Raw genomic sequence first — 27,897 nt, forward strand, 5'->3', positions numbered from 1 at the left:
TGTTCGCAAAAATGTATAACGCTAGTGTGACTGTAGCATACAGAGCGTGCTGAGGACTTATCTCAAAATAAATACACAGACATAATTATTTATTCACGAGAAATTAAAAAAAAAAAAATATAATTTTCTTTATAAATGATTATAGATCAGGTCCTGATAGACGTAAACTCACAAGACTTGTATAATTCTACGTGGAACAGGCGATGGTTTCCTTAAAATATATATAACTACGTAGACTTCAATCTTAAGATTTGCTATTAATAAGAATTTTGTATGTGATTGACAAGTTATCGATCTCTCGATGGCACAATTCATCGTCAAAAGTTTACACTTTAAGCAACTAACACTACTGAAACAAACATTTCACAAAATCGTATGAGTAAGCGGACATTCAGAGGAAAATGTCAGCTATTAATATTTCAGAATAACTCAAAGAATGAACAGATCTTTCGTATTATGTATGTCATTTTAGTCTGGTAGGGTTAAATTAAAATGAAATTCAAGACCAAGTGGTAATATTCGCATTAAGATATGTTTATTTACGGGGTTCGCAGTTGTAATCTCATGTCTTGCACCTGCAGCATATATACTTGGTGATACAAGTAGTAGGTTTCCGTCTTTAATGACTTCAGTACTCGTAAGACTATAACAAACCTCTTTCTACCTCTTACACGTACAATCATAACAAATAGTACAGTTATATAACTATTCCCAAAATGTATCTTGTCCAAAAAGCAGGGTTGGCTGGTTTAAACCAGCTCGTTTTTTCAAAACACCAACTGGTTTAAACCAAAAAACATAAAATGTTCGTAAAAGTGTAAGTGTTTGTAAAATCTTGATGAACACACATTTGTGGGTTGTCACGTTTCACTCCCGTATATTATTCGTATTATATTCAGACCTAAATTCCCCATTCATTACTCAAAAAGATTATACTACAAAAACAACTTTTTTTTTTTTTGATAAGTTTATAAATGTTTGTTTTGTGATTTTTTGTATTTATTATTATTGTTATGTAATTGCAATCAAAGCAAAATTCTAAATATTGTTTCGTTTCAATGTTTACTATTGATAAAATACATCGAAATGCCGTACTTTTTGTGTGTGTGTGTGGGGGGGGGGTCATACAGACCCCACGAGAGGCATTTAGCGAAATGAGAGGTATCTTCGATATCTATTTATGTATAAATGGGTCAGAGCCAAAGTGGACTCAAATAATTCGTATCTTTATTCATTTTTCTTACTGATATGCAAATTAAGTCGTTGTATTTCTTTAATTTGGACCAATAAAAGTCGTTAACTAACTTGAACTAAATTAGTTCTTCTGTACTCCGTAGTACTTTGAAATTGTCCATATGTAATTTTATATAATGGTTTGACTTGTGCAACGTTTATCTTTTTGTCCTTCTGAAATGACTGTTGACAGTTACATTAAGAAGCATGTAAAGATCAGTACAATGTATTTCTATCAGGATTCCTTCGTGAATGAGTAGGCAGACGTATCGCATTTGTGGCCAATTAGTCTTGGTTCGGAGTTCAAATGGAGGACAATTTCTCTCGGATGTAACTCGAGAAGCGGTTTTTATTCCGCTTTAAGCTTATGTGACCCCTTCCAGCATAACCCGGTTGTTGCATAATAACATAAAGGCGAAACAGACTTATTTCTGTCCATATATGATATGAATATATAGAGCAAATTATTTAAACCAAAAACCCTGGTTTAAACAAAAAAAAAAAAAAAAGTTTTATTTGTTTTTTCAATATAAACCATGGTCTTTACCAACCCTGCCAAAAAGAAAAAGAAAGAAAAGGAATTGAAATATTGACATTGTTTGATACCTTTCACCAGGGGTGTAGCCAGCAAGTTTATGTAGGAGGGGCCCGCCGTATTTCAAGTGGGGCCAGCTACAATGTATAAAACAAAAAAAAAAAAAAAAAAAAAAGTGTTGCAGCTAGTGCTTTTGATGCTTGAAAAAACAGGAAAAATTTGATTTGCTTCCGTCTAAAAACTAAAGACAGTTTTTTTTAGCTTATTATTATTATTATTTATTTTATTTATTTATTTTTGCTTTCTCGCCATAAATTATAGTCCAGGTAGTTTTTATTATGTTTAACCAAGAACTACTGCCCCAGACCAAACATACTTTTGTGCATAACTATTTCAACGTAGCCCTTGTACATAAGACTGATTTTCTTTGAAATTGCACTTAATTTCTTTAAGATTTCCTGCCAAAAATATTTATTTGTTACTAGCATCGATTATCCACTTCGCTGGGTTAAAATGAAAAATTAACTGCACAATTCCGTATCTCATGTGTTTGGTAACCGTGAAATATGCTGTTTTCATTTTTAGTGGCATCGATTTCAACTGAATCGGAATGATCATAGTTCATCTCAGCAATCCCGAAAATTATGGATTCGACACTAATATAGGTCATTTCGATCATTTTTATATATCTCTTTCTCCCCCTCCTTCAGTTGCGGGACACAGCATCGGAAGTGTCATCGTTCGTCTCAGCGACCCCGAAAACTATGAATTCGACACTATTATGGGTCATTTTAGATCAGTTTTATGTATTTCCCTTTCCCCTCCCCCAAGCTGCAGTGCTGAATTTGATTTTATCAACATCAGAAGTGTCACTGTTCATCTCAGAAACCCCGAAAACTATATATTCGGTAGTAATACCGGTCATTTTTTATCATTAATAAATGTTCCTCTCCCTTCTTCCTCCCCTAAGTTGCACCGACAAAGTGATATGACAAAACCGTCTCAGGTCTGAACCTCATATATGATGAAAATTTCATCGAGATAGGTCGGGTGGTTCAAGAGTGGTAAAGTCACAAAGATAGTTACCTTTCTTTTTTTTTATATATATATATATATCGACAAAATCGTCCCAGGTTCGAATCTCATGTATGTTGAAAATTTGATCGAGGTCGGTTGGATGGTTGAAGAGTTATTAACTTTTATTTACTTTAATGTATATATATATATATATATATATATATATATATATATATATATATATATATATATATATATATATATATATATATATATATATCCCTCCCCCTCTCCTTAGTTCTACCGTCAAGGTAAAATTATAAAAGAACCTTCCAATCTCGAACCTCATCTATGTTGAAAATTTGAGTTCGGTCGGGTGGTTCAAGAGTTATTAAGTCACAACCCCAGTCACTTTCATTTTTATTTATATTAACTTGTATATATATATATATATATATATATATATATATATATATATATATATATATATATATATATATATATATATATCCCCTCCCCCTCCCCTATGTTGTTCCGTCAAAGTGAATAGCCAAAATCAGTCCCAGGCCAGAAGTGCATCTATGTAAAGAATTTGATCGAGATCGGTCGGGCGGTTCAAAAGATTAAGAGTCACAAACATAGTCACTTTTCAATTTTATAATATAGACTAGCATCACTTACCCGCTTCGCTGGGTTAAAGTAAGGAAAAGTAGTAATATGTTCCCCCAGTCAGTCACTTTCTACTATTACTCTTTGATATTGGTCATTTTCGATGATTTTTTATGTCTCCCAATTTGCGGGGCACGGCATCGAAAGTGTCACTTTTCATCTCAGCGACTCCAAAATCTATAGATTCGACACAAATATCCGTCATTTTCGAACATTTTAAAATGTCTCTCCCCTCCCACTCTGAAGTTACACCGTCAAAGTGATATGACAAAAAAAAAAAAAAAAAATCTCAGGTTCGAACTTCATCTATGTTGAAAACATGATTGAGATTGTCCCGGAGGTTCGTGAGTTGTTAAGTTTTATTTATTTTTATGTATCTCCCCCTCCCACCCGCTCCCCTAAGTTCTACCCTTAAAGTGAAATGATAGAAAACATCTAAGTTAAAAATTTGATCGAGATTGATCGTTTGGTTCAAGAGTTACTAAGTTTTATTTATTTTTAACTCCTCCCTTCCCCTTCCCGAAGTTCTATCGTCAAAGTGAATAGATAAGTACCATGCCAGGCCCAAACCTCATCTATGTTGAAAATTTGATCGATATCGTTCGGATGGTTCAAGAGTGATGAAGTCACAAAAATAGTCAGTTTCATTTTTATTTATACATATGTACCCCCCTCGCTCTCCCCTACGTTGGACTGTCAAAGTTAAAAATTATCTCAGGACCGAACGCCATCTATGTTTAAAATTTGATAGAGATTGGGAGTTATTAGGTTTTATTCATTTTCATCTCTCTCTCCCCTCCCCTCTCCCTCCCCTAAGTTTTAGTGTCAAAGTGATGTGATAAAAACCACCTCAGGTCTGAACCTCATCTATGTTGAAAATTTGATTAAGATTGGTCGGATGGCTTAAGCGTGATGAAGTCACAAAGACAGTCACTTTTATTTTATTATTATTATTATTATTATTATTTTACAAATATCTTCCCCCATCCCTTCTCTTAAGTTGCACCGCAAGAGTGAATTGGTAAAACCATCCCAGGCCCTAAACTTACCTATGTTGAAAGTTTGATCGAGATCGGTCGGATGGTTTAAGAGTTATTAAGTTTTATTCATTTTCGTATATTTCCCCTCCCCCTGCCCTAAGATCTACCGTCGAAGCGAAATGATTAAAAAAAAAAAAAAAAAAAAAAAAAAAAACTTACAAGTACCGAACTTCATCTATGTTGAAAATTTGAATGAAACTGGCCCCGTGGTTCAAGAGTTATTAAGTCACAAACCTAGTCACTTTTATTTTTATTTATGTTGATTTTTATATGTATCTTCCCCTCATCCTTCTCCCCTACGTTGTTCCGTCAAAATCCATCACAGTCCAGAACCTCATCTATGTTGAGAATTTGATCGAGATTAGTCGTTTGGTTCAAGAGTTATTAAGTTTTACTTATTTTTTCCATTTTCCCCTACCTCCCCCTCAACTAAGTTCTACCGTCAAAGTGAATAGCTAAAGACAATTCCAGGCCAGAACCGCATTTATGTCAAAAGTTTGATCGAGATCGGTCAGGCAGTTTAAGACATTAAAGAGTCAAAAACATAATCATTTTCAATTTTATAATATAGATTCGTGACTAAAAAAAATAACAGCTGTATCTCACTTCCTGTTTTATACGAGGTATCATGAAATAAACAAATGAAATCCAAACTGTGAAATTGAATAAAAACGATGTTTTTCACCAATTTTCGATCTCATAAAAGGATGTTGTTTAAAACACTAGTTATAGCATACAAAAAAATAATATACGTACTAATTAGTTTAGTACCATTGTTTTATGGTAGTATTTATAGTACCTTGTTAAAACGTTTCTTTTCAAACTGTCAAACATAATCACAGTAAATTGTGTAATCTGCTGGCACAAAAAAGTATACCGTACTATTTTCCGATCGGTATAAGAAAGAGATTCCATACTATTTTTCGATTGGTATGGTAAAATAGTATTTTTACATACTATTTTACCGTAAATTATTAATTATATGTAAACTTTGTTATTTTTAAATGACTGAAGCGAGGTAATCTTATGATGATGTTTTAAAAGCTGGTCATTTGTGGGGGGGGGGGGGGGGCGGCATGAAACCACTTGGGGGGGCCTGGCCCCGATTGGCCCCCCGTGGCTACACCCCTGCCTTTCACGTATTTTTACGGAAATACGTATATTCCAGGTAGGAAAATTGATTTTCAGTCTTAGAAATTAAAATAACTTCTCTCCGTCTCAAAAAGTAGCTCTTAGGTTTTATCACTTGATATTCTTTTTTAATTAATGGATAAAACCCTTTTCGGTAATGGACACCTCAATCAACAGGCCTATGCTTAAAGTACATATACTGGAGAAAACAGTCAAGAAATTCATTGGTTGGACTGAAGTTTGCCCTCTCTTGAACACCCAGACTACGCGAGACGTGAAACTAGAGCTAACGTGGGATCCGAACCACATGAGCTGCCACCGGGAATCAAGTGCGGGTCTGTGTACCCCAACCATATAGCGACGAGGGAGCTCAAGCATTAGTTTCGTGTCAATACCATTTTGAATATTTGAAAAATCAGAAAATGATAGAGAGCTTACACAATGCTTATAATGCCTATTATGGCTTCCAAGCTAGTAACCTAAGAGATCAGCAAGACTTCAGTGCCGTATTTCTAAATAAATATGAAAAGGACTGTTTACGATAGGCGTGTGGAGGAGAACACCTGTAAGAGGGACGACCTTCTTTATATCAAATCGAGTTGCTACTATAAATTGACATGACATATCTTATGTGAAAGAGAAGTGAAAACTTTTCCGTAGTGTCCTAAAATGATTGGATAAATTTGTACATTGAATGATGTAAACATTCTGAATAAAATCTCATCATGATATAAGTATTCATATAGATTTCCACATTCATTGCAAGGTAAAGAGAAAGATATTTCCCTTACAATTTTGGATTCCCTGTTCCAGACTTTGGTGGTGGAAGAGGTTGATATTTTTGTGAAGGAAGAAGAAATGGAGCTAGTGATAGAAGAGAGAAGTATACAGGACGATGATGCCAAGAATTATGATTATAATCAAGATACAAAACGAGAATTTGTATTTTCTGCCAGTGGTGAGGAACGGAATATACCAGAAACAGCCCGTAATGATACGGATTCCTTGCAACACAGCTCATCCTACTCCTGTAGAATTACTGCATTTACAGATGTCTTTGACCAATTTTCAGCCGTTATCTCTGATCAAAAGTAAGTAGAACTTTGCTAAGTCTATTGAATTGCATAGAGAAGCTTCAGTATGTAAAGTAATGAAATTTAAATAATAGCCTTTATAGAAATTGAGATTTCTGTACGTATTAGTTTCTACTTACCTCACATAAGGACAGCTTTAGCGAAATTCAAAGGCAGATCATAGGATTCATTTCACAGGAAATTTCAACTTAGTGCTTATTTCATTTTTTTATTATTATTATTTTCGAATAATTCAATAAGCGATTACTTGTGATTATACATCACATTAACTTATTTTGTATTTTCTTGTTATTCAAGGAGGTAACCGTTTAGTACATCTAAGGAATACCGGTAAAGTTTTTGAAACCATGGTTAATGCCAGGGGCTGAGAATTAAAATTCGGCAGTTGGTGTTTTCAGAAATACCGCTGAGAACGACGAGGAAACTGTCAAAAACATTCTGGTAAATATGTATGGCGACGTGTTATATGGTAAACCTTAGAGCAAATGCAGAAAAAATAACAAAACTCAATTAGCACATGGAACAGCCTTTTGTAACTGTCTGGCGTAAGTTGCGTCACTTGAACATCAGCGGTCGGATTGCAATTTCCAAAGTGCTGATCACCACCACCAATGCAGTAGCACGAGAAAAGTGGTGCTGAGAACATTTAAAATGGGCTGCCGATGATTGGGAACGCGTAATAAGCTCCGATGAAATCTCTTCCACTTTATTTCTAACAACAGACCATGTTTATGTGTGGCGGACGCCTAAAGAATCTTAAGCTCTGAATTGCTAAAATTTCCTGGTTCTGTGATTACGCTTACAGAACACATTACTGCCAGTGATTATATGAAACTTAAGTAGCAATGTGTCTCGAATGGCCCAGATGTTTTTTCCGTCTAATAATGCAATTTTCCAACACGACAATGCTCCCATTCACACTGCTGGAGCTGTTGATGCTTTGTCTCATGGCCCCTCCAATCCATAGATCTCAACATTACTGAACATCTGTGGTTAGTTGTGGAGCTCACAAGTAAACCTTACGTTTGGGTGACTCGAGTTGCTGACTGAGACACATATGAGAAAGTAGTACTAAATATGGTCAGTATTTCAGTGAAGTTGTAGGTGCGAAGCTCCAGGGGTTTAGGAGATACACCTACCGGAACATCACATGGAAGTACAGAATAGTCTTCATACAGTTGAAGGTAAAAGCCCTGTAAGACCTCTTGTAACGACAAAAGGTGAATAACAAATACATGGGTGCATATCAGGACTAGGGAGAAGTCATATAGTAAGGGTATATCTGACGGCGGCCATCTTGAAATCCGCCATTTTGAATTAAGGTTAAGTTTTTAAAATAGGAATAGGGTCATGTGATACATGATTTAAGACGCAAATTTAATCACAAGAACAATGGTGACGTTAATTTTGATTTACGCGCAATTGGCAAAAAGTTAGAGGGAAATTAAATATTGTTGCAGCATATGTATTAGTCCTTTACCCCACCTTGTAAATTTTGTGCTAATGATAATAATTAAATAAAAAGCAGGTGGATAAATATTAGGTCTATGGTAAGAGTTGCCTTGATGGCGGCCATGCTCAAATCCGCCATTTTGAATCAGACAAAAGTTTTAAACAAAACGCAAAACATTGACACCTTATTAACAGCAAATTTTACCATAAATCCAACGGTATAACCATTTTTGCTTTATCATTAACAAGCATTTGTTATCGCATAAACAAGTTATCTAGCACGGAGTCATCTATTGCATTACTCTATTCCCATTTAATTTTGTGCTGGTTAATGATAAAGCAAAAATTATTATACCGTTGGATTTATGGTAAAATTTGCTATTAATAAGGTGTCACTGTTATGCGTTTTGTTTAAAACTTTTGCCTGATTCAAAATGGCGGATTTGAACATGGCCGCCATCAAGGCAACTCTTACCATAGACCTAATATTTATCCACCTGCTTTTTATTTAATTATTATCATTAACACAAAATTTACAAGGTGGGGTAAAGGACTAATACATATGCTGCAACAATATTTAATTGCCCTGTAACTTTTTACCAATTGCGTGTAAATCAAAATTAACGTCACCATTGTTCTTGTGATTAAATTTGCGCCTTAAATCATGTATCACATGACCCTATTCCTATTTTAAAAACTTAACCTTATTTCAAAATGGCGGATTTCAAGATGGCCGCCGTCAGGTATGCCCTTACTATATGACTTCCCCCTAGTCCTAATATGTATCCATATATTTGTTATTCACCTTTTGTCGTTACAAGAGGTCTTACAGGGCTTTTACCTCCAACTGTATGAAGACTATTCTGTATTTCCATGTGATGTTCTGGTAGCTGTATCCCCTAAACCCCTGGAGCTTCGCACCTACAACTTCACTGAAATACTGACCACATTTAGTACTAATTTCTCATATGTATCTCGGTCAGCAACTCGATTCACCCAAACGTAAGGTTTACTTGTCAGACTACGGAATAGCTATCCTCCATCCTTAGTAACAGAAATGAGTACTGTATTATATGAGGAATGGTACAATATTCCTCTAGAAAGCATTCATGGTTTATATACCTTCCTCCCACTATGAATCTGCGCTAGTATGTAGGCTAACGGTGATCCCACGCGTTATTAAGCAAGTAAGTTCCATTTTCTTTAGGTTTCTCCATTATTTTTATAACCGACTATGTTAGAGTTAATGGACTATAGTCTGTTCCACATAACCTGATAGGAAAAGAAGTGTTTTTTTCCCCTCCACACTCAAGTACAGGTGTGAAAAACGTGAATGTTGGTGTTCCGTCTTCCACCATCAGCCCCCGCACACGAAGTTTTAAAGTGTATCTAAATATGTTTAAATAATAAATTTTAACTTTCATAGTAACACTATGTATTTTAGAACACTTATTTACATTTACCTGTATTAGTGAGGTAAGTAACACATGTGTTATTAATGGAAAGTTTATTCAACAGCTGTGTTGTTTATTTTTCTTGTTTTGGCAGTCGGGGCTGTGACATAATGTTGGAATGGCAAGTGATGCAGGGTTGGCAATTAAATGGGTATTTACTGTATTGATACAATAATTTCATAATAATACGAAATCGAAAACCAAGTACAATATGTAAGGGTAAAGTATCAGAGCGTTAAGATAACAGTAGAATCTGAAATGATAAAAAAATCGTTTACTCTCTTATAAACATGTTATTACATTAAAAAGAACAAGAAGAAAAAGAACGATATATATACGCTAATATGGGTCCGCTGTGGCTCAGTGGTAGAGCGTTCACCTGTGGTGCATTGGCTCCCAGCTCGCGCCAAGTGGAGTTTGTGGTGGACAAATACGATGTGCGTGGGTTTCCTCGGGGTTCTCCCGTTTTTTCCCCACTTTCTGCATTTCACTATTTCGTTCATTTCTCATCATCACCGTCTGCTTTAGTCTAACCGGCATAATCGTGAGATGTAAAACAAAACATTTCATTTCATTTCATTATATAGAGTGAAAATAGTGTTGCAATAATAATGTTTGTTTGCTGAGCCTCTCTTGCGGAAGAGGGGAAAAATGACTTTTTATTGTCTTGGAAAGATTATCGGTCTCCATTAATAGGAATAATCATTTGTAGTAATTAACTGGCAAGAGAGATACGGTTATGGCCTGCAGCGTGATCTAATGTTGTAACAAGAGTTAGTGTATAATAAGGAAAGAATAACGATAAATAAAAGAATAACAAACGCTTTGGTTTATAGAGCTCAAAGGCTCATCGCAGCAGAAAAACTTTTCCATTAGACTTTAACCTGTGAAAATTCAATGTACCATGTTCGTTATCAGCCATCCTTCAAAGATCCTGCTTTACATTATCCGAGAGCCTTCTCTTTCGCCCATCTAATAGTCTCTTTCTCCTAAGCTTTTTGATTGGACTTGGTGACTTAGTGCGTATTTCCCATACAAGCAACGCGTAAGACGCGCTTTTCCCTTATGTTTATCTTATACGTACACGTGTTAACTTTGCTATTTCTATAATATTCGGTGATCTGTAGTTTGAAATAAAAGGGCCTTTTTAATTCACCTGAATGTTTGCCTCTTTCGCTCTGAATATTTTTATCTACGTTTTATTTTCCTAACTTTGCAGTTCCCATTTTTGTATTCGCGTCAGGGATCAACTTCCACATTCATACAAAATAATGGGCGGATTTAGTGTCTTATCGATCCTTCTTATTGATTTTAGTGTCTTCGATATTTGTTAAAACAATAAAAATAAGCAATTCGTTTCTTAAAGACAAAAATTATAAACAGTAATTGTTTGTTACTCGGGGTTGATAGCTAATAGGAATAGCGGTGTTTTCTCAACATCAGATGGGAGCAAATTGATGTACGAGTTTAGTTTGCACGATTCTGTTTATTAGAAAAACTTCCCTCCCTGTGAGGGTCAACAACTTGCTTCCCCTTCTATAGTGTAGAGTGGTAGGAGTTACAGGAGTTTCATATCAGGTTGCCTGAAACAGACTTTAGAATATAGCTACGAAATTTTGATAAATCATGCCGATTAAGTGTGCTATAAACTTGCTATACGTATAAATATCTACGTATTCAGATAATTACTTGACAGTATGTGTATATTCAGTAGTTTCGAAAAGCAGTGTTTCTATATTATTTAGATCGACTAACCGTGAGAATCGTGAAACGGATCGCTGCAAACTTTTACATATTGGAATGGTGTCATTAACAATTTGAAAGAAAGCGACCTAAAAAGATTCATTTCTAAGAATAAGAATTTTAAACGAAAAAAAAAGAGCCTAGGTGTCCGAGTACGAGAAAGCGAGTTTTTTAAATCTAATTTTATTTATTTTTGTGGGAAAATTTACAAATTTATGTAGGGAAGTTCCGGAAAGTTTTTTTTTTTTTTTTTTTTTAATCGGGTATGATTAAAATGTTGTGCTGACTTTATCACTGAAAAATTGCAGTAAGGGTGATTTATTTATATATATATATATATATATATATATATATATATATATATATATATATATATATATATATTGTAATAGAGCTATTTCGAGAGTACTTCTGTAACAGGGATTGCGTGAAATTGTGTAGTTGTAAGTGTAAGTGCATCTAATTTTTTCTGGCCAAATTTCTTCATTCATACACACACACAAGCGACTGTGAGGCAATAAAGAAAAAAAATGCATTAATTTAGAGGATATTTTAGGGTGAAGTAGAGTTGTCCAGAAGTGTGATTGTGTTTTCTCACTAAAATAGGTAACAAATTGCTGCAGTTTTGAGAAAGTCAGCCATCAAGGTTAAAAATTCATCAGACCTTTAAGACTGGCCGAAGGTTTACGTAAACTTAAAATGTATTTGATAAACTCATCTCTATTCTAAAATGCAATAACCTAGTTTACATGAGAGGGATGACTGGATAAAAAAGAGAGATGTGACTGGATAACGAATAAAAGTGATTTAATTTCAGTTGAATAAATGTTGAATATTTCAATAAGGCTGAGATTCAAACATGGATCTTACTCATTTTAATTTGTTAATAATATATAAGAAAGTATTTATGTACAGTTTTAGTTGTAAATACTTTAAGTGAGACAAATTAATAGTGTCTATAGTACAAAATATTCTATTCATAATTTTCAAGTTTCTTAATTTCTTTTCCAGGGATAATATCAAATCTAATTCAAGACATAAATCTCGAAACACTGATCAACAATCACCAAAGAGAAAACGATTTTTACAAGCAACAACTGATAGTGATTTTCACAACTCAAATGAAAGTGTTTTAGATTATGAAGATGCGGAATACGTATTATTGAAAAGTAACCGCAAGAAGAAACGACGGATACTTTTCGGTGAATGTGATGTGTGTAAGAAAAGCTACCGTAAAGAATATTTAAAACAGCATTTAGAAACGCATAAGAATGAAAAAAACTACGAGTGTGAAACTTGTTGTAAAACATACAAATCGGTAAGTACCCTGAAAGCTCATATGAATAAACATACATCAGTAGCTATACAGTATTCGTGCTCTTACTGTGCTGTGATATGTAGTTCGAAAGCTATTTTGAAAGTTCATGAGGAAAGGCATACTGCACCATCAGTATTTAATTGTCAGTTCTGCAGCCAAGAATTCTATACAAAATATAGTCTGAAATTACACGAAGATGGACATACAGGGGGTAAAATGTATATATGTGATATATGCAATGAACAGTTTATATCTTATACCAGTCTTCGCTCGCACAAAAGGAAACATAATGATGAAGGATACACGTGCGATACTTGTGGTAAAACGTTTCGAGCTAAGTGGTCGCTGAAAGTTCATACGCAAGGTCATACTAATGAAAAACCATTCAACATTTGTGAAATATGCGGGAAAACTTTCAGTCGACCTTGTAAGCTCAGGAATCACTTGACAATACATACGGGTGAGAAACCCTTTGTGTGTGAGGTGTGTGGGAAACGTTCCCGTACGAATGAACTGAATGCTCTACATATGTTAGTACATACAGGAGAGAGGCCACATGTGTGTGACGTTTGCGGAAAAGGATTCACCCAACGAACTAGCTTAGTCATCCATACAAGAACTCATACAGGAGAACGCCCTTACTCATGTATAATTTGTTCAAAAGCTTTCACTTCAAACTCAGGTTTAAGTATACATACTAAACAATGTCATTTGTAACTAGTTCTAAAATATCGTGGTTCATCTAACGCTTAACTCGTACCAAACTTTGTTTTTTCAAAACATTTTGCCGTTTACTCAGGTCAAGGGAAGGACTAGAACATAACAGGAACATGATAAAAGTTACGACATATAAGGGAGACATTGAAATAGGAAATGAAAGTACTCCTGCAGTACACGGGGAAATTACAAACATAAAAGGAGAGAGGCTAAATAACTAAGGTTTGCTGCAAATTTAGAAATGTGGTAGGGAAATACAAAGGGGAGTCCGAAAATAAGTTTTCCCTCTCGTTCTCCCCAGGAAAGCGACCAGCAATTGTGGAAACAAGACAGCGACTGCACGCGCAATATACCTAGACCCAAGTTCGCCCGTAATACTGCAGATGGCGCCTGTGGAAAGTGGAGACAATTCTCTCAGTCCGAGCCTGGTAGCTATGGAGAGAACGAGCGTTTTGACGTTGTGGTCAAAGGAGAAAGTGCGAACTGTTGTCCGCTATGAATCGACACGTGGCGTATCAGGAGCAGAAATCCATAACCGCCTCGTGGAAGTCTATGGGTTTGATGTGATGGCGAAACAAGTGTTGCAAATTCAGTGAGGGGCGGCAGCAAGTGAACGGCCGAGATCGAGACCTGGAAGGACGTGCACGGCCACTGTGGACGAAAATGTCAGGATGGTGATCGATGTGATTAAAGCAAACCGGCGTATCACCATCGATGAAGTAGCGGAGGAACTTGGACATGCGCGAACTCATAAGATCATCCACGACATTCTTAACTACCAGAGCACGATGAGTGCCTCGACAACTTATCTCGAATCACATGGAACAACTCATGAGCGTCAGCCTGGAACATCTCGTGCGTTACCAACGTGATGGCAATGACTTTCTGTTCCGGATTGTGATGAAGGAGGAAACGTGGGTCCACCACTTCACGTCAGATTCGAAGGCCGCATCGATGGAATGGAAACATCCGTCATCGCATGTCCGCAAGAAATTCAAAACAACGCCCTCTGCAGGAAAAGTGCTACTCAGTGTTCTGGGATGCCCAAGGAGTGTTGCTGCTAGAGTTTGTGGAGGTTGGAAACATCACTGTAGCACGATACTGTCACACTCTGTCGAATTTAAAGGAGGCGATTCGAAAAAAGCGGCCTGGCCTTCTCACTTCTGGTGTTCTGTTGTTGGATGACAATGCGAAATCACACTTAGCGATGGCAACGCGAAACCGTATTGCAACTCTTGGTAGGAGCGCCTTGTCCATCCGCCATAGTATCCTGATCTCACACCCAGTGACTTCCATCGGTTTCCGGTTTTGAAGAAGCCTCTTGGCAGCAGGCGCTTTCGAAGCAATGCTGAAGTCACAGCTGTTCGACGCTTCTTCCGTATGTAGAGCCCTGAATTTTTCCTGGAAGGGTTTTGAAGCTTATAGGCAGGTATGACAAATGTGTCAATGTACGTGGTACTTATGTGGAAAAATAAAGGTATGTCTGTCTTTAATGTCACATGCTACGAGGCGTGTTTTTTAAGTAAGGTCCGTTTTGTTGTAGACTAGTAGTTCGCGCGCATACCGAAACGAGCGTGTGCGTCGTATACCGGCATGCCTCGGGAAAAACTGTGCTCAGTTTCAGCTCTGTAGCTGACCTTTACGGTTGTGTTCTGTGCTTTCACAATGTTTAAGACTATCAAGTCGCCCGCCGCGTGTGAGGTTCGCTCAGTGATATGGTTTTTGTCAGCAAGAAACCTGTCTGCTGCAGAAATTCATCGACAGATTTGCAAAGTGTACGGTGATACTGTTATGAGTGCAAGCAAAGTGCGTGGGTACGAGAATTCAAAAATGGCCGTGACAACGTCCATGATGAGGACCGCTCCGGTCACCCTTCTTCGATTACAGACTATTTGGTGGCTTCAGTTGAAGCGAGGGCTTGTGAGAACAGACGCTTCACAACAACAGGTCTCTCAAACGAACTTCCTGACGTGTCGAGATCAGCGCTTTACAAAATTGTTTCTGAACACCTAAAGTTTAGGAAACTGTGCACCCGTTGGGTCCCGAAACTCCTAACAGAGGACCACAAAAACCAAAGATTTGAGTGTGCGATGAAGTTCTTGACTCGTTATCACGAAGAAAGTGACGGCTTCTTGAATCAGATCGTAACTGGAGACGAAACATGGGTTTCGCATATCACGCCCAAATCAAAACAACAGAGCATGGAATAGAGACACACACACTCGCCTGTAAAGGTGAAGGCCAAACAGACTGTGTCCCAGCGCAAAATCAGGGCGTCGGTGTTTTGGGATAGGCATGGTGTTTTGTTGGTCGACTTCATGCAACGAGGAACCATTATCAATGCAGAAGCATACTGCCAAACCCTGAGAAAGCTACGCAGAGTGATTCAAAACAAACGACGCGGCATGCTGACAAAGGGCATTGTCCTCCATGACAATGCAAGACCTCACACTGCAGGTCAGACCCGTGATTTGTTGAACAGTTTTGGCTGGGATGACGATGTGAAAACGGCGGTGAAGTCTTGGTTATCGGAGCAGGCGTCAAGTTTTTATGAAGAGGGTATTTTGAAATTGGTCGAGAGGTATGATAAGTGTTTGAACAAACTTGGCAACTATGTCGAAAAATTGAGTAAAGTATGTACTTTCTGAAAATACATTTACATGGTGTCCACAGAAAATTCCATCTCAATTTCCCTGATTTTCCCTGACTGCATTTCCAATTTTTCCCTGACTTTTTCTGGCCTCCACCATCCCCATAGCCAGCCAATTCTCACCTTATTTACTGTCGTATTATTACATTTTATTACACATTATGCACACAAGATTACAAAGATACAGAAAGATTTTTTAACGTACATTTACAAGTTTACAAAATGTATTATGTTAGCACATGTTGACATAAAACTGAAAAATATCATGGTTTAAAATAAAAAATAATAATGATAATAATAATAATAAAGCGTCTTCTGTACAATATGGAGAATGTGTTCACATGAAAATTTCTCACTTATGATTGCACAACTATCCATAAAAGTGGGGAATAAAAGAGTTTATATTTTTAATAAGTGTTCCATATTACAAACTGCCTTTCTTCTTTTCCAGCTCATCGATTCTTGCTTGAAGAGCACTTTCTTCTGATTTCAAGTTATTCTGCAACTTTTGTCTTTTGTCATTTAAATCTTTTAGCTCTTGATTAATCCTTCTCTTTTCTACAACTTTCTTTTCTTCTTCGCGCTGTACACTTTTCTGTTTGTCCAGATAATCTTGGTACCTTCGTCTGGAACATTTTACAGACTGTAGTAAGCTCCTGGTGATGGATATATTACCTACACCCCCAGCACTGCTGATAGCATCATGCACAAGTCTTTGAGACACCAGAGAGTGTTCTACAAGATTTTCTACAAGTAGTGATTTGTTGATGGAGAAACCACTTTCAACCGGTGAATTGCCATGTGACATTATCAAGCAAATTTTCACTACATTCAAAAGGCTAGCAAACTTGACATCATCCTTTAGCATCTTGTAGTAAAACTCATTTAATCCTACAGAATCGTCGTGTCTTGCAGTAAACTCGCAAAAGTATGATTTCAAGGAACCTTGTGCTTCAACACACAATACACTGAACTGTTTCTTTGCCTGTTCAGCCACATCTGACGAAATCCTGTTTGCACTGTGAAGGTCTTCAAGAACAATCTGCGCTCTCTTTCTTGCTAGAGATGGCTGCTCCAAAATAATACTTGGGGCAAAACAAGTGACACCACGCACAAACCTGTACTTCAGCGGGCTTCTTTCACGCAACTTCTGAACTAAACCTATGATTAATTTGCGAAACTCAAGTTTGAATTCTGCTTTTTCCTTGTCTGTACATACGGTTTCTCTTAATACTTTCCTCGTAGCAAAACCAATGTCAATCATTGCTGAAGGAAGAAGGTTCTCATTTGAAAGTTCCAAAGACATCAGTTTTTGAGCAGAGTCAGCTTGCTGCAATATTTCTGGTTTCACACATCGAGCCAATAAACTATGCATTAAGTCCAAAAGTGCTGTGTGCAAGAAAGGCATTAGTGGCTTTGGAGACTGAAATCTTCGAAGAAAAGTTTCACATTCTGCTGAAACAACTCTATAACCAGCCAACTTACTCTTCAACAGAGGGTCTTTCATCTGTTCCTTTAAAGAAGATTGTTGCCGACAACTAGGTAGTGTAGAATCTTGTATGAATTTCTTCACATTGTGATAAATTTTCACAGCCCTTTCCAAGCAATCCACATTCTCAAGCCATCTGATAGAACAGAACTTTTTTGGGAAATCGGTGGATCCTGTAATGGTAGTATATTCCGCCCGGCGAGCTGGGCTGTTATTAAAAAGGTAATACATATCCCTAAGAGTCTCGTCTAAATGCCACTGTGATGCCTTTAGCCCATTTTTCATGCTACCATGCAAAACATGTAGTCCACAAACACCAGTGTCTATCAAACTTTTTCCATCGGGATTTCGTTGGCACATTTCACTCTTTAGTTTTTCCCTGAAGAGGAGATTTACGTTTGGTCCATCCATGGAAACCTGCAGTAAATTGTCTAATGAAAGACCTATTCCCTCTCTGAATCTCTCCAAAAGATCATCGGCTCTTGCCCGTCCCAAAAATACACTATTTAGATATGATGTAGAAACTTTTTGTTGATTTACATCCCAGAATCTTACGACTAGGTCCATCTGGCCTCTCTGAACTACTTTATTCAGAGATTTGTCGAAATATATGACATAATCTGAAGCCTGTTTAACTCTATCCATAACACAATCTTTAAAATATGGAGCCAAGCCATGATTTACTAGATAAGAGGCTTTTGTCTTCCCAAGGGTAAATTTGGAAGCAATAGAGCTGTCAGGAAACATCAACTGGAAAGTTTGGCTAATGTTCTGGCAAGCATTCAAGGATATTTTCTTTGCAACCAACTCCAAAGTCCATATTATTTCTGCCTTCATAACTTCTTCGGTCTGTATGTATGAATGTAAACCACGCTCTTTATTTTTGCTATTGATTTCACCACTTCCTTCACTTGATTCTGGCTGATCATCTTTATGCTTACACACAGTTTGATCAGATTCCTGGCTACAGTCACTTGTACCTGATGACTGACCTGTTGAACTGGAAGGCACAAACACACAGACAGCAGGTTGCATGAGTTTAGCTTTCAAGTTCTTAAGATGTTGAGGTCCTTTAGCATGAGAGGACACTGCTCTTCGTCCCATGTTACTAAGCTTGAATGATTTTGAACATACTTTGCAAAACGCACATCCACTATTTCCATGTACACGTCCAATCCAACATGAAAATTCCGGGTACAACTTTTCATCAAGCCATTGATCATTAAAAGAAGTTGACTTATTAGCCATTATGATGACTCATAAGGTCAGATTATTGAGTTGACATCCCACTTAAACCTGCAAAAAGAGAAAGTGATATTAATTTCTGAAGCAATGCAAAGAAAGACATCTAAAATATTTTTGGAAGTGAAATTAGAAATTACGTACAATGATATACTTACCAGACAAAAGGTACTGATAGTAAACTGTTACCACAATTTGATTACCATCACTAATATATGTACGAGCTTTCAAGAACTAACTCACTGTTCACATCATCGTCCGTGCTGCCCTCACCCATCCTATTCTCCCATCTAAGCCTGATGATGAGAACAGTGAGTTAGTTCTCGAAACTCGTACATATATTAGTGATGGTAATCAAATTGGGTAACAGTTTACTATCAGCACCTGTTATCTCGTAAGTATATCAATGTTAGTAACTACAAAGCGGTCCAACTTTTGCGGTTTAGAAATTATGTAGATAGGTAGATACAATAGAATATTATGCTCTGAAGCACAGAAAAAAATATAAATGTATTGTAAGAAAAGGTCACCCTTCACCTCCAAGGGCAACCGGAAACAAGATTTAGATTAATACAAAATAAGAGTATCTTTTTACTTTTTAAACTTAGTAGACCTGCTGTATCCTTAAAAAAATAATAATAAAATAAATATGGACTGATCACTTAGCCACTGATCGCAAAATCGAGTTTTTCTTGGCATTGTAAACTAATGATCTATACAAGAAAAATTTAAATACAATTAAATTAGCAAATATGTATAGCTCATAAAGGCATATGCATATTCTAGTCCCTCAGAAAAAATCCTAAGACACAATTAACATATTGCTAATATGTAGCAATTTAAATCATCATTGGGACTGCACTTGAAAAATAAAGGAAATAAAGGACATATATATTTGTCCTATAATAATTGTCACAAATTTCCAAAATATAGGAAAACAGGACAAGTGGGAGCCCTGTTTATATAAAAAACACTGTGTTCAAAGGAATAGTTAACTGATAAGGACTTTGAACTGACAGCTAGGCCAAGTTTGTTTACGGGAAGCAAGCGCTCACGGAATAAGCAAGCCCATTATGCCTGCATCATTGACTCACAATCACATGTTCACGGATGTAGTTTATGGTGCAAGTCTTTTGAATCATCCTGTTGCTTTTCATCATTGGGTACAGGCCATGCGAAACAATCTATTAAGTATCTAGACAAGCCCTCAGTTTTGGTATGTTTCATTATTGGGCTCAGGTCGTGCGAAACATTTCAACTGATATTAACAACTGAATTTTTTTCGCTTAGCCTACCAAAGAGCCTGAAATATTGACTTGGTATTCCTATAGTACAGGTGTTAGAAAAAGATGAAAATAAAGTATGTATGAAACCAAGAAGAGATTCAAAATACTCTACTGTCAAGTAAAAAGCAAACAAACAAAACAAAACAAACAAAAAAAAAAAAAAAAAAAAAAGGGAAGAAAAAAATGAGCCGCTAGGAAGGCGGGAAAGTACCTTCTGATAAGCATCAGAAGGTGAATACAAAAATACTTGTACATTTCCATCAACATATGGTGTTTGTCCCTCCAGGAATCAACTGCAAAACACAAGAAATCTTTCTAATTGTAATGTTTGTAATTGATCGTACAATTTCTTATGCATTTTCCCTGACTTTCCCTGACTTGGCAAGCTTTTCTTGTGATTTCCCTGACTTTCCCTGACTAAAATCCATTTCCCTGACTATCCCTGATTTTCCCTGACTTTCCAGAATGTGGACACCATGATTTACTTTTTTGAAATTACCTTTCGTTGTGTACTTATGTTCAAACGGACCTTACTTAAAAAAAAAAAAAAAAAAAAAAAGCCTCGTATTTTTGGTCTTGCATCCTCATCTCTGTTCATAGTCGCCCTGGGAAATTTATTTTCGGATTCCTCCTCGTATGAAACGGAAAATACAGACTTTCTATTCCGATAATAAAAAGAGTAGACATAAAGGTGTGTGAGAGTGGTTATGAGAGCAAGACTGAAAAAGAACGTAGAATAAAATTTTCATTTACTGCTTTGATATTTACACATAAAGCCAAGTCGAAAGATCTTGCGTTCAGTAGTACATCCACGACAAAAAGTAGAAAAAAAAAACAAAAAAAAAAAAAAACGAAAAACTAGAAATCATGGAGAGAAAACTGGTGCGTGCATAATTTCACTGGAGATTGTGCGTAACTATTATTTTCTTTGTTTCTGGATGTCATCTTTCGGATTCCCCGAAAAACTCAGTTCGTTTCTTCTCGACGGAACATGGACAATAAGTAGTCCATGTAGACGTACATTCGTTAGTAATGAGTAAGCTTTTAAAAGAACAAAGCTTCAGATAAGTACTAGACATGCCACATCGAAAGTGGGGATATCCGGTCATAGATTTCCTGTTATAATTGGGAAGTTTGAATATTTGATACTATAACTTGCCCTTTGGAATATTCTTTATTCTTGCAAATTCGAAACTATTATACTTTATGAGTATTTTAATTGCAGCATATCATCGCAGTAAATTGCAACAATTTATTTCACTGTATATTGACGGTCATACTATCTTCACCACAAGTCAATAATATTAACCTACACAGTCATTGACTAATATTCTTACAATACCTAGGTATATACGTCTCTGAGCAAGGTTTTGAAGAGTTATCGTCCAAGATATTGTGACACTGGCGCGATCGATACGTAAAATAAGTCAACACATAAATAAATATAGCATTGTGCCGTCACAATATTGAACTACATCGTCAGAAATTGTCTTCTAAGTCGTCGGTATTTATTAGCGTATTATATAGGGATGTATTATTTCACATAATAGACGATATTCGATATGTGTAAGTTCTGTGAAAAATGTCTGGTGTACTAACAGACAGAATATAATATGTAAAATTTAGTGTAGTTAGGGAATTACACTTGTTTTTTACAATATGTATATATATATATATATATATATATATATATATATATATATATATATATATATATATATATATATATATATATATATATAATATATATATATAAATAAAAAATGAAATAAATTGAATAGTGTGGGATTAATTGTGTATGATGTTCACTTTCCTTAGGACTATGGACTGTGTAAATGTATCACAGACTGGTGGTCGTGAACCTACTGGGCCCCGTGTAGATATGCAACCAACAATCACCGATCCATTGACCAAGCAAGTTGTCTCCGGAAACTGGAACTCAAATTTACCCAAAGATGATGATTCCAGAGCCTCTTCCATCACAACTCACAGCTCGGCATCTAGGTTTTTAGTCCGTCATCCGCAACCCTTCGTGAACCACAAACTATCGACACAGGATGTCGACCTCTCAGTTGTGTTGGCAATGAGGAGACTACGGAAATCTGAAGTTACGTCTGTAATGACCCTAAGAGAAAAAAAATCTACAATAACTTCCAAACAAAATTTAGCGCAACGGAAAAATTAAAAAAAAAAAAAAAAAATCCAAATTGAAAATTTTGAAAGAACTGAAAGAATGAATTTCGTCTTAGAATTCGGTTGTTCCCATTCCCGGTCACACCCAGAAAACTTTTGCATCCTTCGCAGCTGTGATCTTCATCTTTTCGCAAGTGAGAACATTTTCATGTACTGCTTTAAACCTCATCAGTATATCATACACATTGTAAACTCAGACTTTATTCTTAATGACTTAAAACTAAAGTGGTTTTCCCATTTTTTGCTTTGAAAGGAAGAATTCAATTCAGAGCTTGTACACTTTATTTATATAACTTTAATCTTGACATACTTTGCTGAAGAAAATTAAATCCACTATCCTGCTTGGAATCCACTATCACAAGAGTTTTTCAGTGAAGATTTCTTTAGCTTGAACAACCTTATTCAACATATAAACTGTTTGGATCTTTCAAAATTATATATATATATATATATATATATATATATATATATATATATATATATATATATATATATATATATATATATATATATATATATATTACTTGACTGTATTTTACATATTCTCAATATCTATTAGGTTTAGAAAGTAAATTTAAAAAGAAAATGAAAAATAAACAGACTGGCTATACAACATTCTAATAATACTCGGTTTACATTATTTTAGTATGTGGTAAGCTAGTTTTGTTTTCATTTACTCTTCTTATTTTTCCCTGCTCTGCGTCGATGTCAGTTTAACATGGTGATGACCGGCTGGAGAGTTTACGCATTCTTAGTGACCTCACACATGTAGCACGGTACTCTCATTTTACCATGTTCACTTTACTGACACTTTTTTATGAGCTATTCCTAACCTAAAATACCTAACCTACTCTAACTAAACTAACTTAACTTAAGGAAAAAACACATATATTGACATTTTCACTTTAAAATAAAATATCATTTGCTAGCTACCACACCTTCCCAAGAACGTGGAGTTATCAAACCAACAGTCGTCTTGTTATAAAAGGGTTTTTGATTTGAACATTCCAAATTATTCTATAACTAATATGAAATTACTATTGTTCTTATCAGAATATAGTAGTCGAGATACGAGCTGTTAACGAAAGTCTCAACTTACCGGTACTTTAGAAGTGCACTCATATAATTTACTTAATCTAAGCCGTGGTATAGCAAACTAATGTAATGGGAAACCACTTTTAAACTGTTTTCTAGATGTTTCCAAACATATTTACTGAATGAGCATTTTTCCAGAATTTAAACAAAGAAAAGAAAATAATGAGCAGTACTCTTGTCACCCAAAACAATAATTTCTACAAATACACTAAGCTTGAAGACTGGGTTCAAATTTTGGGTAAACATATGTACGTCTAGTACATACATTTGTAATTATTATGACAACCGAGATTTATAACAAATCCCCCCCCCCCATTGAGTGTTTCTTACATTCACATTATGAAAATGTATGTGTAATCTCTGAGGAAAACTTCTAAACTTAGCACATTATAGTAACTTCAGCTAATTGTGTAGAAAACACCATTCACTGTCACGACACTAAAAAACTTTGAAGGTTAGATACCAAACTGAATTTTTGCTTTACTCTTTCTACGACACTTACCTGATATACAGCCAATAACTGTTGATAGTTTGAAATATTCCTTTGAAATTATGAATCCACTAGATCTTACCAGAAGATCTTATTCGTGGCTTCAAAACATCAACAAATCCTTCATACAACAGCCATGTCACGCGTACTAGCGAACTACTTCTTCGTTGACGTTAATCGCTGCTCATATATATATATATATATATCACCACTGTCCTGAAAAGCCTTCTACAAGCAATTTCACTCGTTCATTTTCTGTTAGTTATGCAAGTCCAAAATGCCACTCTAAACTACTGTCACCATTTAAATTTTCACTCTTTTACGTTTTATAGACGATGATAAATTTTGACGTCTAGCTTTTAACACTGCTTCAGGTAAAAGACAAAAGATAATAGGAAGATGATCCCTACTTGGCTATTTTTGATGACTCGACTGTAGGACGAGATTTTATCTATTTAACATCAAAGACGCTGCAAATCTCAAACGCAGCTGTGATTTCTGATGATCCAATAGCAGACAATTTTCACCAAAACAAAGGGGTGTGCCAAGAAGACATTATGGCTGAATTTCTAAACTTAATAATTTTGAAGAAATTATGAAATAAAATTTTGAGGCTTTTTAAAGAAGACTCCTTCCATTGGAAATAAACTAAAACCCACTGAACACTGCAAAATATACTCTTATTTCTTAAAATAATTCAATATTTTGATTAAATAAGCAAAATTCTAAAAATAATATTATTACATACATCTTTATGGAATCTATACTCTTTTGACGAAATTATGAAAATTTTGCTATTTACTCCTATAGTACCGCAATAAATTTCTACATATTTTTAAAATCTCTACTAAACAAAATTTTGTGAATATATATATACAGGATGTCCAAAAATCTCGGACCATGTTACATTATACCCAATGTTTAAGGTAATATCCTCCGGGAGCTTCGGAAAAAATTCTGCACTTATGTGTTCTCGACAAGTTGATTTTTTTTCGATAACGTTATAACTACAAAGCATACTATGTGTCATACAAGATATGAAAAAAAAGGAAAAACTAAATATTGAATTTGATTTAATCCTAAACATGAATATATGAACACCCTATATTATAAAATTTTAGTATCCTAACCTAAACTTAACGTGACACAAAGTTCTTGCTTTAGTTCTGTTTTCTTTTTTCCCAAAAGAATTTGTTTCAATCTATGCTTTTAATAATTCTTGTCTCTTCTGTTCTGAGCATCGAAACAATTTTAGATTATCATAACTCTGTACTCCAATATCTTCACCTTTCAGTGTACGTAGTCTGCCTGAGTTTCTGGATAAAGAAGTTACCAAATATGGTCCAACATAGGTATGCATAAACTTAGCAAATACCTTCTTTGGTATTGACGAAATGTGATGCGTTTTTACCATTACTAATGAACCTTCTGCTATTGTATCTTGCTGTTTCTGTTGCTTTCTTGCCTTTTTCTGTGCTACTGCTGGAATGGGTATGACAAGTTTTTTATCTTCAGTTATCTGTGTAGACTCCTTTGGCCAAATAAAATTATTCTTAAAATGTTTGGATGCAGAATGGGATAGGAAACGCTTCGCTGGAGTACACCCAAGTACATCACACCAAGAATGATTACATAAATCTTGAGCTGATTTCAGAAAGTTACTCCACCTGGACTGGTTCTCACTGCAATAAAGGCGGAGAATCCGATGAAGATCACGATGTCTTCGTTCAGTAACGCTATGAGAAGCAGGATGGTATGGCGTGGTAAGTATATGTTTTATCCGATGTTTTTGACAAAATTCGCGCCCAACTTCCGATAGGAATTGCGGGCCTTGATCACTCACCAAGTATTTAGGGTATGGCAATTGATATCTTTTCTCAAGGACAACCAAAATCTCCCCTGTGTGTGCCGTCCGCAAAGGGAAGAAACACACAAAGCGACTGTAGACGTCCAAGATAGATAAGATATATTAGTATCCTTGGCTCTTAGGAAAGGGTCCGACCAGATCCAGGCATTGCTTCTCAGAGGAAGAAGATGCCTCAACATGGCAAGACTCCTTTCTAATCACCCTGTAGGAATACTTAGTGCGTGCACAAAGAAGGCATTCCTGTATATATTTAGTAAATGTCTCACGCATACCTCTCCAATGAAACATGGCCTTAGCGACCGGTAAACATCGTTTTACACCAAAATGACCTTTGTTATGAATTGCCGAAACAATGGTTTTCACTAAGCTGGCAGGAATAACCAGCAACCAAAGACAATTTTGTGAATTTCGAACGTAAACTAAATTATTCTCCACACTTACCCTATTATTGCTTTGAGAATCCTTCCAACCGGTATGTAGCTTTCTGCAATACAGATCTTTCCGCTATTCTCGCTTCAGTGAATCGAGGACAGAGGCGTGTCCGATTTGTTTTCTTGACTTGCGGAATTAGCCGAAACAATTGTTTTGGAATTTTGAGGTTCTGAATAAGAATCTACCGAGGTTCTGGCCAAACTATAATTTTGTTTTCCCGATAACTTACTTTGTTCTTTCTGGGGAGTTGAGGAATCTATCTCGCACTCCACACTCTCCCTAATGAGGGCTGCGATATGCATTTCCCAAACTATTCCCGTTCAATTCCGGCGGCTTTACCATCGGTGATACAAACGTCGGATATTGCGGAGGCCAACCAGTGGACATAGCCATGTTCACCGCTGGGGAGGGAGTGGAAGTTGTCACTCCCCCTCCAGGAGATAAATTCGGCGTATACACTGGATAAGCTTGCCAGGTTCGTCGAATTCGGCGCATACGACTGGGATGCACCCCGATGATACCCGAAGTTCATCGCTCCCGGTTGAAATGATTGGTTTGAACTGTACGGGGCATACCGATTACATAGTTTTCTCTTCCCCAGTTTTGTTTTCCATTATTGTGCCAAGGTCTTCGTGATTGACAATTTCTTCTACTACCTTTGTTTCTAGAGAATCTATCATTCTTCTCTCCCTTTCCAGATGTTTCCCCATTATACCGTTTTCCTTCGTCATCCTCAGTTTGTGACGAAGTGTCTTTGGTCTGTTTAGCCGTTCTAAATAAAATTATGAAAATTTTGCGACTTACTCCTATAGTACCACAATAAATTTCTACATATTTCCAAAATCTCTACCAAACAAAATTTTGTGAATATATATACATGATGTCCAAAAATCTCGGACCATGTTACATTATACCCAATGTATAAGGTAACAAGTTCGTTGTAATTATGGGCAAATTTTTAAATATTTTTTTTAGAAAAAAGAGAGAGAACGCTATTTTCCAGTAAAATGTCATTAATTTGCTTTTTTTTTTTGAAAAATACGGAGGGGTACAAATGTAAAAGCCTATACATCCAAGACTGATAGGAGAAAGCAGTATCGTAGCCAAGATTTTCCTTTGGGAGGGGGAGGCTTAGTGGTGTTATATGCGTTTTTATGTGTGTCAAAGGGAGACAGTTTAATTTTAATAATAATACTTACAGCTTTCTCTAAAGAGTTGGCTTCTTTAGGTTCGTCTTCCTTTTGTTTCTCGATTGCTGTTTTCGCATGTTTCCTTCGGCAAAATTAACATCACTTTCCTTTTTCTTTTCTTTTTTTTTCATTCTAGCTATTTTTCTCCGTTGTTTTTTGGTTTCTTTGCACATTTTCCTCACTGAAATTAGCACAGTTGTCCTTTTCCCGTTTTAACCACTTTTATAAAACGTTTTCCACATTTTGCAATTGCAAAACAAGTTCCTATTTCGACACTGAACATGTATAACTCAAGCAAATCTTCTGAACTGCTCTAACTGATCAGAGATTGATGTGACACAGTCACACGCTACAAGTCTTTACTACTGTTTTCCACCCTCTCCTGTTAACAATTTTTCCTTAAATATTTTTCATCTGAATGAATCAAAATAACAAAGCAAAATCTTTATTTTTACCTGTCCTTATTTTTTCTTGGTTAAAGAAACTAGCTACTGAGCATTTATTGAAATTAATTGATTCGTCACTTTCTTTGATGCCAATTGCGATTAGGAATGGTATTA

General features: G+C 36.0%; 1 protein-coding gene across 5 annotated transcripts in view; it reads left to right on the forward strand.

The window, feature by feature from the left end:
- The window catches only part of LOC145663077 (uncharacterized), a 74,328-nt gene that overhangs the window by 1,966 nt on the left and 44,465 nt on the right, over nucleotides 1-27,897 (forward strand). For 3 of the 5 annotated variants that reach the window (XM_081729290.1, XM_081729291.1, XM_081729289.1), the window contains exons 2-3: nucleotides 6,439-6,716; nucleotides 12,380-20,928. In XM_081729290.1, the coding sequence (XP_081585416.1) occupies nucleotides 6,484-6,716; nucleotides 12,380-13,403 (1,257 nt within the window). In that variant the 5' untranslated portion in view covers nucleotides 6,439-6,483 and the 3' untranslated portion in view covers nucleotides 13,404-20,928. Of the gene's footprint in view, nucleotides 1-6,438; nucleotides 6,717-12,379; nucleotides 20,929-21,888; nucleotides 22,668-27,897 lie in introns of those variants that run through there. The other 2 variants (XM_081729293.1, XM_081729294.1) reach the window with 2 other exon arrangements.

This window comes from Thermobia domestica, chromosome 10, assembly GCF_964235325.1.
Source record: "Thermobia domestica chromosome 10, izTheDome1.hap1.1, whole genome shotgun sequence".
Taxonomy (NCBI): domain Eukaryota; kingdom Metazoa; phylum Arthropoda; class Insecta; order Zygentoma; family Lepismatidae; genus Thermobia; species Thermobia domestica.